Source organism: Kogia breviceps, chromosome 11 (genome assembly GCF_026419965.1).
Source record: "Kogia breviceps isolate mKogBre1 chromosome 11, mKogBre1 haplotype 1, whole genome shotgun sequence".
Classification (NCBI taxonomy): domain Eukaryota; kingdom Metazoa; phylum Chordata; class Mammalia; order Artiodactyla; family Physeteridae; genus Kogia; species Kogia breviceps.
Window position 1 is genome coordinate 24,111,272 of NC_081320.1, and position 16,634 is coordinate 24,127,905.

The 16,634-nt window shown below is 46.1% G+C and overlaps 1 protein-coding gene across 11 annotated transcripts in view; it reads right to left on the bottom strand.

The window, feature by feature from the left end:
* The window catches only part of DCTN1 (dynactin subunit 1), a 30,800-nt gene extending 18,611 nt beyond the window's left edge, over positions 1-12,189 (bottom strand). Inside the window, exon 1 of one of the 11 annotated variants that reach the window (XM_067007348.1) lies at positions 11,887-12,189. Coding sequence is in view for 6 of the 11 variants with exons in the window: in XM_067007339.1 (XP_066863440.1) it covers positions 559-591 (33 nt within the window). In the remaining 5 variants the exon portion in view is untranslated. Of the gene's footprint in view, positions 1-558; positions 868-11,886 lie in introns of those variants that run through there. The other 10 variants (XM_067007347.1, XM_059079867.2, XM_067007344.1 and 7 more) reach the window with 10 other exon arrangements.
* Positions 12,190-16,634: the final 4,445 nt, after the last annotated feature.

Sequence of the window (16,634 nt, forward strand, 5' to 3'; positions counted from 1 at the left end):
CATCCAAGAAGGTGAGGATACCGTTCCCAGGGGCTCCGAGAGGCCAAATCATACCTGGGACAGCCGAGTGGCTCTCACGAACCTGACAATAAAAGGAACTGACAGTAACATCAGGGCTGGCCCCAAACTCAGAGACGCTCTCCAACCTCCTAACCCTAATAAAGCCTCTCAGAATCAGGTGGACACAACAGTGGCTACAAATTCAATCTCAGTCAGAAGAGCAAGAAAGCGAGTGACAAACAACAAAGCAGCTCTAAGGAAAGACTTCACTGAAAGGCCATTCCAACCCACCAACCCCATTCGTAATCCCCAAGATAGTCTGGCCCCCTCAGGAACCTCTGGCCTGAGGTCCACTTGGAGTCAAAGGTCAGGCCTCACCAGTACCCAGAGAGGGCCCAACTCTGGAAAGGGAAGCCTGTGCAGTCCCACACGGTCAGGGCCGCGAGTGGCCCCAGCCTAGCTCCCGCCTGTCTCCCCACCCCCCACAGCAATGTCCACAGCCACCCAAGGCCTTCTCCAGAAGCCCTCCCGTGGCCATCCCAGATCAGGGCCACTTACCCGGCTGTACACGTGCCTCTTGCTCTGGGCCATGTTGCTCACCCGGCCTCTACCCCCTCCCCCAGCTGGCCAAAGACAGAGAGAAAAGGCAGAAACCTAGGCAGGAGGGTCAGGGCTCCAGGCCCTCATGGACAAACACAGAAGCCAGCAAGCGTGGCCCTCCCCAGTCCATGGACCTCCCTGGGGTAGGGGTGGGGACAGAGATGGGGGCTGAGGAGCAAGTCCCCTCTGCTGCTGGAGGATTCCTGAACCCAGAGACACCGAATCCTGCTTGCCAGCTGATGAGTCTCACTCTGCGCTAGTGCTGCTCTAGACTTGTCAGGAATCGAGCTAGCCTCTGGGTCCTAGTGCCCCCTTGCTTCACCTGGGCCAGTCAAGAGGGACAGCATATAAGGGACTAGACCCACGCCAAAGACCCTCAACACTCACCTCTAGAGTACACTGTCCTACTGCTGGGACAGCCCTGCTGTCCTACGGTTGGGATCAGCCCTGCTGATCCTCCTAATCTGCACCCCCTCACCGTCACTGCCACCCTTCCCACCCCCAGGATGTGAGGCCTCAGCACACCCACAAGCATCAAGTGACACATTCACACAGCCAAAATAAGGGTCTCTCGACCCCTTTCTGGTGCTCTTCCTCCTCCCTCCCCTTTCTAAACTCTGGAGTCAGGTCCAAACCCACGTGATTAGGGTCTGAATTTCAATCTCACCCTGGGCCAGAGCAGCCAGGCCCCCTGCCCAATACACAGCAAAGGAAGGGCAGCAATGGAGGCAACTTCACACACACACACACACATACACACACACACACACACACACAGCAAAGCAAGTACCCCAGCTCCCACAACACTGGCAAAGGTTGCCATGGTCATTCTTCCTCCCTTCTAGTTGTTATAAAGGGCCAGGCTCTGAACCCTAAGAGTATCAGGTTCAAACGGATTAGTAAGGGTGGTGGTCTGAAAAAGAGAGTCCCACTTGCCCCCTACAAGTGGGGGCAGTTCCCAGTTCACCTCAGCCACCTGTCCCCTGTACTCTTGGCCTTGCCTCCTAGGCATCTCCTTAAGAGAAACAATGAGATGGTTTGTTTTCTATTTTTCACAATATTTCTTTAATAACCATATTACTTTTATAATTTTAAATGTTTAATTTAATAAGATTATGCATTCTAGTGAGAGGTCTCAAGAGGGTTATGTAACCACTTCATTCATTTATCCATCTAATGGGCTAGAAACCAACAGTCCCCGCCCCTAAGTAGCTAACAAGGTTGTCCTGGGGTCTGATCTATGGCTCTACCGGGTACAGTGTGGATGTACATCCCCTGGGCCGAGGGATACCTGTCTTGTCTGCACTGGGCTTCACTGGCTGAACAGGGTCTTCCTCCATTCCTCCCTCTTTCTAAGGCAGGCCAGATAGCCTAACAGGAGAATGATAGCCAACAGCCAGATATATGGCCCCCAAACACCTCTCCACATCTCCAATCCTGGCCAGACTCCCTAGGAAACCATTTCTCTCCTCCTCTGCAAAATCTCCATGTTGCCCCCTCCTTTCCCTATTCACCATTACACAGGTGGGCAGGGCCATGCAGCTCCTTGCAGCCTGGACTTCTGTATGTTCAGAACACTTTACAGTCTACAGAACACCTTAAAAAACAATTGTATAGTACCATGGTTAAGAATACCGGTTCTAGACTCAGGCTGCTTACATTCAATCCCTGGCTTCACCACTTGGTAGCTACATAAACTTGGTCCAGTTACTTAACATCTCTGTGCCTCAACTTCCTCATCTGTCAATTAGGAACAAAGAACATCTCTGAGAGCTGTTGTGAGGATTAGCTGAGATAAACCATGTAAAACACTTAGGACATTGCCTGGTATTTAGTAAGTACTCAGCAAAGTTAGCTAATTAGTTAGTTATCCATATTTGGACATCAAAATAACCCCATAAGAGGCAAGCCAGCAACAATGCTGACAAGGAAACAGGGCTTAGAGAACTGAGCAACTTCCCGAAGTCACAGAGGAGACAAGGAGTGGAGCCGTAACTGGAACCAAAGCCTGAACCAGAACCCTCTGCACTGGCAGAGCTCTCTTATGAAGCCAAGTGGGGGCATCAGAAGGGGGCCCTGTGGATTCTCTCCTCATTGATACCACACATATTTCTAGGCTTCCAAAGCCATGCTCTTCCTCTGGACCACACTACCTTCAAACATTCAAAAGAGCGCACATCCAAGAACAACATCACAGCTCACTAGCCACACATATATAGTGTATATATATGTATATAGTGTATATATATATGGTGACTACAGTGTATATAGTCACCTAACTTCTTAGATGCTGTTTCTTCTATAAAATGGGACTATCACCTACCATATCTACATTAATGCTCAAATAAGATAAAGCACATAAAAGTGCTCTGTAAAAAATACAATACCTATACATAATACCTATATATAATACCTAATAATACCTATATATAATACCTATACAGCAGAAGCTGTATAGGTATTAAAATAAAATGTCTAGATGATAAATATTATAAGGAATTACAGAGAGGGAAAAAGTAAGCTAAAAAGAAAAGGGATACTTGATTATCCCTTGAATCATGAGGTTTTTGTTTGGATATGTGGAGAGGAAAAGCCTACAAACATTGTAATTTGTGAGTACAGTATGAGTAGAGACACAAATAATTCTGCTTGACTGGGGAAAGTTAAAGATGACTAGCTTGGCTGAATTAGTGAATTCTGATGAGTTCTCCTATCAAACTATAAGCCTTTTAAAGCAGACTCCTCAACTTTTCCTCTTTATGATCCCATCACTCTTAGCTCATGAAGTCAAATATTTATTGAATGAATTAACACTAACATTGAGATGTATTAGAAGGTAAATATGGATAGTCAGGGAATTTAACATCACGTAGAGACAGATGAACTGGATCCAATAACAACAGGAAGCCAGTCTCTTCCTGAGCAGGAGACGGGCATAATGAAAACTATTTTAGGAAGATCAAACAGGTGGCAGAGAGCAGAATGGAGTGGAGGCAAGAGCAACTTGATAAAGACAGGGAAAACAGCAAGGAGGCTATGGCAGTAATGAGCAAGGGGTGAGGGGGTCTGAGTCAGGCTCATGAGAGAAAAAGAGAGGGAAGAGGAAACGGACCAATTCAGAGACAGTACAAAAAAGCCCCGAGAAGGACCTATGATAGATCAGACATGGGGAAAGAAGCAGCAGGCAGGCCTGTATGGGCTCTGGAGATGGACAGACCTGGGTACAGCTTTGGTTCTCCTATTTCCTCATGTGTATGACTCTGGGTAAGATATTTTCAGAGCCCTGGTTACCTCAACTGAAAAAAGGGGGAAATAATGCCTACCTCACAGGGATGTTGTGAGGATTAAATAAGACTGAGGTAAAGCATTTAGTACAGTGCTGAGCACAGAATGTGTGTTCAACAAATTGTAGATATTGTCTTCATCATTACCGAGAGGGTACATCAATGACAACTGCATACAGTAGGAACTCAAACCTTGCATGAATAAATGGATGGATGAATGAATGCATGGATAAGAAAAGGAATGAATAAACTTGGGAGTTTTCAAGCAGGAATAATGGCAGAGTGATGATTGATAACAACAGAATTGGGACGGGAAACTGAGTATGTTAAGAGAGAGAAAATAAGTCATAGGGCCTTCTCAGAGGCAAATTTAACTGTGACCACTAACACGTGTATTTCACGATCTCCTTCCAAAACGAACCTGTGATGCAGGCAACACGGATTCCACTATTTCCATTCTACGGGTGACGGAATTGAGTCTCAGAAGTCAAACAACTCACCTAAGTCTCATAGCCAGCGGGGCACACGTGAGTAGGAAGGGGGGCACATTTGACTAGCTGTACAGGTAGAAGATCCTTCAACAGCACCATTGGGCCCCACCCCATGTCACACAGGACAACTCGGAGTTACATGCTACCTCAGCCAGAAGACAGATACTCCCTGGATTTCTAATCCATTTTCCTCCCCAATGATATTAAATACTAATAAAAAGTCTAGGAAAATGGAAAGAGAGGAGGGAAAGAAATCTGTGTCTGATAAATAGATTACCAGTGGTCTCGGAGAACATTTCAGAGATGACAGGAAAAGAAGTGGATTATTAGGAATTGAGGAGGAACTAGTAAGGAGGAAAAGTCTCTTTGGCACCCAGCCTGCACCATATCTACCTTGCTTTTACTGGTACCCCAGCATCCTTTACGCCCCTGATCTCCTCTTGTCTCACCTTACCAAACCTTGATCCTGGGCTAACCCAACTGTTTGCTTTCTCCGATCCCACTTGTAGAGGTTTGAAATCCAGGCAGTCTGACAGCAGGGTCCACACATTGAACTGAACTGCATTAGGCACAGGGTATTTCGATTTGGTTGCAAAGAGATAAAATGAAACATAAAGGTAATCAGCAAGATACAGATTTTCTTATAACTACGGTGAAGTTGTACATCTCTAAAAGCACTAGTAGGGGAGGGATATGTGTGGATATAAGTCCCTCGGGAGTCAGGAAAGGAGAAGGGAATAGAAGCTCAGGTACTGGAAGCTTGGAAGGCCAGATATGCACAGGAACCCATAAAGAAGATAAACAGAGCCTTTTGTTCCTAGGTCCTACTCCAGTATCTGCCTTGCAGATCTCACACAGATAGGACCTAGACCCTAAATAGACTTTTTTTTTTTTTTTTTTTACCTCTCTAGCTCTTCATTATCCCCAGAAATTTCTGTAGCCTACTCTCAAACTGAATACAGGTCTACGCCCTCCCAGGATATCCCCCTCCCCTTGGAATACCCAGTGACTACCAGGCCCACCTCCAAAGGGCCCAGACCTCCAAGAGCCAGGAAGGAAAGCTACACAATATGCCTCACATCCTAAATGAACACGCTTCTGCAGGAAGGTAACAAGCACTTGATTGCAGCCTGGTACTCAAGAATTGCAAGCCGGGACTTCCCTGGTGGCGCAGTGGTTAAGAATCTGCCTGCCAACGCTGGGGACACAGGTTTGATCCCTGGTCTGGGAAGATCCCACATGCCGTGGAGCAACTAAGCCCGGTGCCACAACTACTGAAGCCTGCACACCTAGAGCCTGTGCTCCGCAACAAGAGAAACCACCGCAATGAGAAGCTCGCACAACGAACAGTAGCCCCCACTCACTGCAACTAGAGATAGCCCACGGGCAGCAACAAAGACCCAAAGCAGCCAATAAATAAATAAATGTTCTTTGAAAATAGAAAGAATTGCAACCCTCCCAGAGCTAGCAGCGGTCCTACTTAATAGCCTACTCGAAGTTCCTGTTGCTTTCTCCCCATGATCAACCAGCAAGTACCTGGCACTAGGACCCTGCAGACAGGGAACCCTGAGCCTGCGCTCTAAAGAGAGAGATGCACCATTTCACAACTTCAGCAAAAGCCAAAGCAGCCAACAAAGCCACAGCCACCTCGGCTGTGCTGGGCTCTGCCTTTTGGGCAGCTCACCAGCCACTCCCCAAAAGCAGAGCATTCTGCCCTTTCTCTTTTAAAATCCACGTCATCATCTGATCATAATGGAAATCAATCTCCTCAAGTCACCACGCAAAGGCGTATCCATGGCAACATCAAGAGGAAGGACACAGAAATGATGCTCCAGTGGCTGCAGCAGGAAAAGGTAAGTCCATTTCTCTTCCACCCATGCCACCTCATCATTCTCCCCTTTCACTCAAGTCAGGTGTGCACCTTACCTACAAATTCTATCTATCACACCAACAGGGAAAACACCAAAGGTGAGTGTTAATAATCTATGCTATTACGTAAGGTCATAGGTCTGCCTAGTCCCATAACTGGCAGTAAAAATTCTTTTTCTGGTTGACTGAGAAAAGATCTCTTTTCTTATTCACCATCTCAATTGACATGGTCTCAGCCTGCAGTACCTAACAAATCATTATCAGTCACCTGTCTTTCTAGGCAGGTTGCCGGGAAATCACACAAGGATTTCAGAATTCTGTACGTAGTTGTAAAAATACAGCAGCAACAGTGACCCCACCACCCTGCTCACCCAGGCCACTATCATACCCACAGACTGGCTCTCCTTAGCAGCCCTAAACTCCAGCCCCTCAAGGACCAGAAACTGGGAGTTGGGATTAAATTTCTGCCTTTCTCTGATGCCTCAAGGAAGGAATGCCATTTCTGCAGAGGTAAGAGATTCATCAGACATAAGTTCTACTAAGTGTAAGTAATACTCCATGCCTCAGTTTCTCCTTCTGTAAAACACAGATACTAACAATACCTTTCTAACAGGGTTGTTGTCAGAACCACGAGAGAATGCCTGAAAAGCACTTAGAAGAGTGCCTGGTATGAAGCACTCAGTAAAAGTCAGCCATAATTATTATGAAGAAGAGGAGAGGCCTACAGTGCAGGATTCAAATTCAGAGGGTACTCAATGTTCTTGGAACATATCTCAACTCTGCTCTCTTTCCCTTTCCTCTCTGGACAGTTTCAAGTTTCCCTTACCATTTTCAAGTCCCTGTTCCTATCCAAGCCCACACCAGGACCCCCACCCCTCAGCAGATAAACTTGGAAGTTGAACCTATTAGATAAGAATTCCTTTGCAAATTCAGGTGTATCCATCATTGCCTCTTCCTTCCTACATTCTTTTCCTTTCTTCTGTCACTCCTCTTCAAAAGAAATGATGTCTCCTTTTCAGAGACAACCCTCCACCCTCTTCTGCAATCATCATTTCCTTTGTGCCTTCAAATGCAACCTCTCTACTGGCTCTTACACATCATCAGATAACCCATGCTCAAGACTTCCATTCTAGGAAAATGTCTCTAGTGTCTGCTACTCCTCCACAAGCTGCCACCATCTTCCTTCCTTCCTTCCTTCCTTCCCAAACTACTCAGAGTGAGTACATCCTCCCTATCCTCACTTCCCATCCACTCTTCAATCCAGCTGCTCACACTAAAAAAATAAAAGAGCCTTGGTGACCACAATCTCCTAACTGCCCAATCTCAAAGTACATTTTCCAAGCTCAAACTACTTGACCTCACTGTAGCAAGAGGCTGCTGATTCTCTTCCTGCAACTTTTTCCTCTGTAGCTCCCTGGACAACGTTGTCTCTCACCTTGCCCACCAATCCTTGTCATCTCCTCTGTTATCTTCAGCATTCTATAAGCATGGCCAAGCTCATCCATTCCAACAGCACCAACTACCACTTACATCTACCACCCCTAGACACAGACTCTCTTCTCAACTCCAAACCCACATTTCCACCTACCTGCTAAGCGCCACAGACGCCCCAACTCAACAGGACCCAAAACACACGGAAGCTTCCCCCAGCAAATGTTCCTCGTCTATATTCCCCCTTTACTACTGGTACCACCATCAATCCAAAATAGAAAACTGAGTCATCCTCAACAACTCCCTCTCTCTTGTTCTCAACAACCAATTAATTAGTCATTACGTCAGGTGAACTCTGTCTCTACAATCTCCAATTTATCCCCTCCTTCCCATCCCCACTAATCCTTAATTCAACCTGAAGCCAAGCCCAGGTTACTACAAGAGTCTCCTGATGTCCTGGATCCAGATTCTCCCCTTTCAGTCTATTTCCACAATTAGCTTTCCAAAATATAACCACATCACCTCCCTGCCTAAAAACCTCCAGTGGCTTTCCTCCCACAAAATTGAATCTTAGACCTTCAGGCCATTAAAAACCTGGCCTCATTATGAATCTAATCTCATCAATCACCTCTCCTTTGATCCCAAAGTTCTCTTAGATTCCAGCCACTTGGATCTATCTATCTTATGCCTCTGCAAATGCTGCAAACGTCACCAAGTCTCTCTCTTCGTCTTCAAGGCTCAACTTACTTATCACCTCTTTCCTGAATACTCCCCTGATGTCTCCATGGGGAGCTAGTCATTCCCTCCTCTGCCCTCACACAACACTTTGGAAATATCTCTATTACAAGATCGCATTTTACTCACAATATAGTCTCCCTTATCCCATCGTGAATTCCTCCAGGGCACAGAATTTTAATTCATCTCAGTATCCTAAGCACTGAACACAGAAGACTTTCAATGCTGAATAGAAGCCCATACCAACACCAGGCTCTAGGGATATAAGTTGGTTCTGACAGGTTTCCCAGAGACACCATGGGGGAAGTACAACAGTCAGGCACACATACACCCCAAGAGATGTAGCTCTTTGCTCACCAGATAAGAGCCTAAGAAACCAGAAGTGCAGGGACAGCTCCAGGTCCTATGGAATTTGGTAGTAACAATAAATCTCAACCTCATATGCTTCCAGGGTAAAAGGACCAGAGAGAGACAGAAATAAAGAGAGGGAGAGGGAGAGAGAGGGAGAGGGAGAGAGAGGGAGAGAGAGACTGAGACCTCTAGGCTCTAGGGGAAGTGCAGATCTTCTGGGAAAATAGCTTTAGCGTGGCTTCGGTAGTGACAAGGGTCCAGTCTCTGCTTCAGTGAAACCCTCAGTGGATATGTGGGAGCTTGGGGAGGTCAGATTGGATAGCCAATTTGTCCATCAGCCAAGTACAACTAATACTAGCTGGAACTTCAAAAGAAAAATTATATAAAACCAAATTCAGAAACTCCAGGATGGCAAGGACCCTAAGATAGATTTGAATCACTCAATTGCTCAGCATTTACCTTCTCAGGGGACACTGAGGATCCAGTCCTCAATTCCCTTGGTATGGGACAGCTAACCCAAGGCCCACACACCACCCAGTACCAATAGACAGGCTGAACAACCTAGGAATCCTCTGCCACAATCCCTCCCAACCTATAACTCCAAACAGCCACTAAGAATGACAGATCTGAGCAAGTACAACCTATGGCAGTTGTCGATCATGTATTATGATTTTCCCAACTATTTTGACTCCTCCCTAACAACTTCTTTTCCTTTGTACCCTTATGTTGATTCAGGCCCAACTTATCAATTCTTCCTCAGTATTGCCTCCTGCATTCTTCCCTTCTCCTCCATTACCACTGTCATCACTTTGGTCTGCCATGTAACAGCTTTGAGAATCAAGGCAAATCATTTACTCTTTGGTGACTCATCTATAAAACTGGGTAACAGCTGCTCTGCCTACCTCACAGGAAAGGTTGTCTGTGAAAGGTTCTGTAATCTGTAAAATGTTATACATAAATAGAAGGCATTACTATTATCATCAACCTAAGCCCTCTTTACTGATATGTTAAGCATATCTGGCTCTCTGCCTCTCTCCTTCCCCATTTCCAACCACATTATACACCACAGTAAGGCAACTACACACTCTAAAACATTGCTTTGCCCAAAATCTTTCACTGACATACCATTTTTTTACTTGAATCAAACAATTCTGGATCTGACATATGCAGTGTCATCTCTGGACCACTGTCAGCTGCTTAGGATGCTTTCCCGGGTTTTGCAAGCCCCACCCATCCTTCAAAGTCCAGCTACAGCCCCACCACACTCCACACAGAAGGACTAAATTTAAGAGACAGGGATTTGAAGCAACGTCATGGAAACATAAAGGATAATTCAGTTTGGGGAAAACTTGGTAGAAACACTGTCATCTCACACTTTTAAGAGTCTTTTTTTTTTTTTTCCGCCATGCCACGCAGCTTGTGGGATCTTAGTTCCCTGACCTGGGATTGAACCCAGGGCCTGGCAGTGAAAGCACCAAGTCCTAACCACTGGACCGCCAGGGAATTCCCAAGAGTCATCTTTTTTTGCGGTACGTGGGCCTCTTACTGCTGTGGCCTCTCCCGCTGCGGAGCACAGGCCCCCAAGAGTCACCTTTTAAAGAGGGGTTATACTTTTTTTTCTGTTTGATTCTAAGAGATAACCTAGGACCAACAGGATGGAAGTTACAGAGATGTATTTTAGCAATATGAAAAATTTCCTTATTGAGCTATCCCACGATGAAATGGGATGTCTTACATGCAGTAAATTCCCCATTACTAGAACTGTTCAAGCCCAAACTGGCCATAGGGCAAGGCTATTTTAGATGTAATTCAACTGTCACAAGGGTAACTGGACTAGAATCACATTTTAGGTCTGAAGGAAACCTGAGAGATCTTCTAGTCCAGTCTATTTTATAGGTCTGGACAGGGGAAGTGATCATTCAAGGCAGCACAGCTTGCTCTGGAGAGCAGGGAACAGAACATGGTCTCTATCAATCCAGTGAAAATCCTTGCTACTCGAAGTGTGTGTGGTCCATGGACCAGCAGCATCAGCATCACCCGGGAACTTGTTAAAAATACAGAACTAACCAAAATCTGTACTTTAACAGATTTTGTGTATGCAGCATTAAAGTTCAAAAAGCACTGACCTACACTGCCCCTTCCAAACCTTGAGTTTCTAATTCTGGAACTCCATTTCCCAAGCTGTTCCATATGTTAAACAGAGGTAACACCCAAGAAAAACAGTATTTTTCCGTTCAAATTTGGGAAACTCTCCATACTATACTTCCAGTGGGAAATTCGTGATAACAATATCAGTAGCATACTGAAAGTTCCAAAATATTCTGTAGTAGAGAAAACTTTAACCATGAAGTTTCTGAACATATTTGAGCACAAAATGTCTTTGAAAAAAAAAGTTATACTTAACTACTATCGCTAACTTCCCCGGGCCTTGGGCTTCGCCCGTACATTAGCTAAAGATCTTCAATCTCCGCCTCATAGCTCCTTGACTCTCAGTATCTTAAGCATACTGGACCAAGTAAGTGGTCAAGATGGGCTTGTTGCTCTCCACACTTGTAATAAGTGAGGGTAAGTTTCTAAATCACCGCCTCTTAAAAATAGTGGAGTTCGTCATCTGTGTGATTTAGTTGTGGGGATGCGCAAGATGACTGCTCAAGGGTGAGCCTGCCAGTTAAGGCGGACGCCAGGAATGGGAAACTGACACACCAAACGCATATCCAGGCCCCCAGCTTGAGTCCGCTTTGTTTTTTGTTTGTTTTTCTGTTTGACACAACTTCTCAACCGTGTGCCCCACAGGAAACCTGTAGCTTGGAATGGGTTCAGGGGTGCCTTGGATGCTCCCAGGAAAGGAGGGGAATCCTTGCAGTTCTGTAGGAATTCGGAGACGAAATCACTCGACCCCGGGAGAACACCACACGGGCAGGCTGAAGAGCTCTGGTGGGTCGGACCAGCCCAGACCCAGGGGGCGCCCACCCCCGCCGCGGCCCACCCCTACCGATCCCCGCCCCGTCCCGCACACCCAGCTCCCGGCCGCGCCCTAGGCGAGCGCCGAGCCCCCAGAGCACAGCCAGGAGCCTGGCGAACACGGTGGGGGGAGGAGGCAGTTTCCAGGGTCGCCGCCTCCGTACCTGTCCGGTCAGGGACTCCGCGCCCGGCTCCGGGGCCCACCGAAGACCGACGCCCAAGCCCTAGCGGGGGCCCGCCCGCATGGGCTGCCCACCGTGCCGCCCGACCCCTGTAGGCCCGTCCCAGGCCCTCTAGCCGCTGAGGCCCAGAGGCGCTCTGGGTCGGGGGAACACGCTACCCTTCCCCGAACACCAGTCCGGGTTAAATACTGAGCGCTGAGCGCGGCCGAGAAGACTTCGATCAGGCACAAAGCTGGACACCTGGAGAGAAATATGCGCGTGCGCACTGTACACGGGCAGCCGATTAGGACCACAGGAGAGAGGCGAGCGGTGGCCAGCGACCTCTGCAGGCAGAGGGTAGACAGCACCGAGAGGAGCCCGAGGATTCCTTTGCGTTGGGCAAAGGGCTCCCCCAGAGGGTGGCTACGCTTTTGAGTGCTAAGCTGTTAATTAAAACAATACTAGTAAACCATCTTTCGTCAGGTTGCTTGAGGAAAAAATTAAAATTTGCTGCTATTCAGTATTATCCATCGTATGGGAATTCATGCCCTTATGCAAATTTACATAATGGACTTTGGCATGTTTTAATTTAAAAAAAAGGAAACATGGGTGGCAGGAGTGGCAGCGGCTGAAGTAGGAGATAGATGGGCCTCTGGGCTGGACAGCTGGTGCTTGTCAAATGGAGCAAAACTGAAGTTTATCCTCATCCAGACAAGAATGCAAGGCCCATTTCCCTTCCTTCATTGATGTGGAGGGAATGAACTAGCAGTGGCGTATTTGTTGCAGTAAAAACAGAAATGAGACTTTTTGGATAAACAAGGAAAATAAGTAAGCAATGAACAGGTTGGGGAAACAGCATAACCAGGCCTGAAAGTGTTAAGCAATCTTTGTTATTCTTTAGCTGTTACTACTTATAAATACGTGTAGCTAGACTTGTCCTTATTACTCTCTGACCCCATATGAATTACCCTTTGCACCTGGCATTTCTTCTCCTACACACCCTTGCAGCACTCTTCATTTCAGAAAGGTCACAGCTGATAACTTCAGGGACACCAGACCCGGTTGCTGAGCTGTCTCATGCCAGCTTTGACCATGAATATTCAGAAGAAAAGAAATGCAAGACCTTAATTACTTTGAGCCTTATCACCTACCCCAAACCACGAGCCCCAAGCTATAAAAACCTTTCCCTATGGGGGGTGGGGGGGGGTGCACAGTTCTTGAGACTCTAGCCTGCTGTGTTCCCCCTTTTGCCTAGCAAAGAATAAAGCTACTTTTTCTCCTTCCTCCAAAACTTCGTCTCCGTATTTCTTTTAGGCATTGGTGCACAGAAAGCCAAGATTCTGGCATCACGGCCAGGCAACCCAGCTTCGCGAAGATTCGTGGCATGCTGTGCCCCGCAGGCACCCAGCATGCGCCCGCCCCGCTGCCAAGGTGCCCAAGAGGAAAGTCAGCCCTGCCGAGGGGGGGGAGAAGAAGGAGCCCAGCAGGCGATCAGCGATGTTGTTGGCTAAAACAGCTTCTGCAAAAGTGGAAACGAAGCCAAAAAGGTGGAAGGAAGGGATAAATCTTCAGGCAAAAAAGTGCAAACAAAGGGGAAAAGGGAGCAAAGGGAAAACAGGCTGAAGTGGCTCACCAAGAGACTAAAGAAGACTTACCTGCAGAAAATGTTGAAAATAAAAATGAGAGGCCAGCCTCTGATGAAGCAGGTAAAAAAGAAGCCAAGTCTGATGAATATCAAACACCCAGTCCTATCAGTGGTCCCTGTCTCCCTTCTTGTACAATCCAGAGGAATATTTTTATCAACTATTGTGTAAATGCAAGTTTTTTAGTAGCTCTAAAAACATTTTTTAAACGGAGGGAATCCTGGGCTTCCTTGGTGGCGCAGTGGTTGAGAGTCCACCTGCCGATGCAGGGGACACGGGTTCGTTCCCCGGTCCGGGAAGATCCCACATGCCGTGGGGCCGCTGACCCTGCGCGTCCGGAGCCTGTGCCCCGCAACGGGAGAGGCCACAACAGTGAGAGGCCCGCGTACCACACACACAAAAAAAAGAAAAAAAAAAAAAAAAAAAGGAGGGACTCCCACTTCATCTCATTTTTTAAGTGTGTGACAGGGAAGAGCTAAATCGGAACCCACATTGTATCTGTTTCTTTGACTTTAACCTTTGATTTTCGTGTCTTTTGTTATTATAATCATAGGTAATGACCTGCCTCAGGAAACCCTGCCCACCTGTGAATGGCTGCAAGAAAAAAGAAACTAACACATCCCCTCACTGAGGCTGGTCATTCCAGGAGATGTTTTGCAAGACCGATGGCCCTTTTACTTTACTTCCTCACCGCCTCTCCTTCTCTGATTCTATTTTTAAAAACTGGCATCCAGACCCAGATAAAATGGTTTATCGGAGACACTAGTCTGCCATCTTCTCGGTCTGCCGGCTTTCCGAATAAAGTCGTATTCCTTACCTCAACACCTCGTCTCTGATTCATTGGCCTGTCGTGTGGCGAGCAGAGCGAGCTTGGACTCGGCAACAAATTTAGCGAGCCAACCAGGAGCCTTGCTCGTGTCTAGCTAGACCCGGTCAGGGAATATTGAGGCAAGGCCCTAGCAGCTGCCAGGACCATTTGTCCTGAGGATCTTCCCTTCAAAATTCCCTGAACCGGCACTGGCTATCCCAGCACTTGGCAGTTGAAGCAAGGAACCGACAAACTTCAATTTGGTGCTACGAGTCAATGGACTCGATTCAATTTGGAGGGTAAGTCGCTCCAGCGTGCACGCCAGAAACATATCCCCCCCTCAATCTGGGCTTTTCCTTTACGGGACAAGCCAATCTGGTTGGTGTACCCTGCTGGAGGGGGGAATTGTTGTTGGACTCTGCCCGATTCTGGGAACTGGTTCCCTGGGAACTAGTTCATTGGTTTTGTAGGGTAAGTCTACTCGATCTGGGAGCTAGTTCGTTGGTTTTGTCTTGGTTTTGTGTGCATCGATGCTAGAGTTTGTGCCTTTTGTGTTGGAATTTGTCGGCGTCTTCTGTGTCTTGGTGTCATCAAACTTTTAAAAGTGGAAAATACTCCATCTTTCCTAAAGGAGAGCCCTTTGGGGAATATAAATGGTGAAAACAGCCGTTGAGCCTATGACTAAGAAAGACATGATGTACTATTGTAATAGGGTGTGGACCCAATATATGTTAGGATCAGAAGAACGATGGCCCCTGAATAGATCACTCAATTATTATACAATCTCGCAGTTAGAAATGTTCTGCAAAAGAGCAGGGAAAAGAGATGAGATTCCATATGTAGGAGCATTTATGGTATTGCATCAAGAGGAAAAGGAGTCAGAGGGCTGCCACCTTATGGTGCAGCAGTCTGAAAGAAAACCCAAGGGGAAACCGGTTCTACAAGGGAAGAGAAAAAAATGAGTGGGGAAATGTTACTTCAAAACTTAAACCCCCAGCTCCATTTTTCATTCTCAATATTGCTTTGGCTATTCGGGGTCTTTTGTGTTTCCATACAAATTGTGAAATTTTTTGTTCTAGGGCAGAACACTCTATGACATAAATCACAGCAAGATCCTTTTTGACCCATCTCCTAGAGAAATGGAAATAAAAACAAAAATAAACAAATGGGATCTAATGAAACTTAAAAGCTTTTGCACAGCAAAGGATACCATAAACAAGACCAAAAGACAACCCTCAGAATGGGAGAAAATATTTGCAAACGAAGCAACTGACAAAGGATTAATATCCAAAATTTATAAGCAACTCATGCAGCTGAATAACAAAAAAACAAACAACCCAATCCAAAAATGGGCAGAAGAACTAGATAGACATTTCTCCAAAGAAGATATACAGATTGCCAACAAACACATGAAAGAATGCTCAACATCATTAATCATTAGAGAAATGCAAATCAAAACTACAATGAGATATCATCTCACACTGGTCAGATTGGCCATCATCAAAAACTCTAGAAACAATAAATGCTGGAGAGGGTGTGGAGAAAAGGGAACACTCTTGCACTGCTGGTGGGAATGTAAATTGATACAGCCACTATGGAGAACAGTATGGAGGTTCCTTAAAAAACTACAAATAGAACTACCATATGACCCCACAATCCCACTACTAGGCATATACCCTGAGAAAACCATAATTCAAAAAGAGTCATGTACCAAAATGTTTATTGCAGCTCTATTTACAATAGCCAGGACATGGAAGCAACCTAAATGTCCATCAACAGATGAATGGATAAAGAGATGTGGCACATATATACAATGGAATATTACTCAGCCATAAAAAGAAATGAAACTGAGTTATTTGTAATGAGGTGGATAGACCTGGAGTCTGTCATACAGAGTGAAGTAAGTCAGAAGGAGAAAAACAAATACCATATGCTAACACATATATATGGAATCTAAGAAAAAAAAAAGTCATGAAGAGATTAGTAGTAGGACGGGAATAAAACACAGACCTACTAGAGCATGGACTTGAGGATATGGGGAGGGGGAAGGGTAAGTGGTGATGAAGTGAGAGAGTGGCAGGGACATATACACACTACCAAATGTAAATTAGATAGCTAGTGGGAAGCTGCCGCATAGCACAGGGAGTTCACCTCTGTGCTTTGTGACCACCTAGAGGGGTGGGATAGGGAGGGTGGGAGGGAGGGTGATGCAAGAGGGAAGAGATATGGGAACATATGTATATGTATAACTGATTCACTTTGTTGTAAAGGAGAAACTAACACACTATTGTAAAACAGTT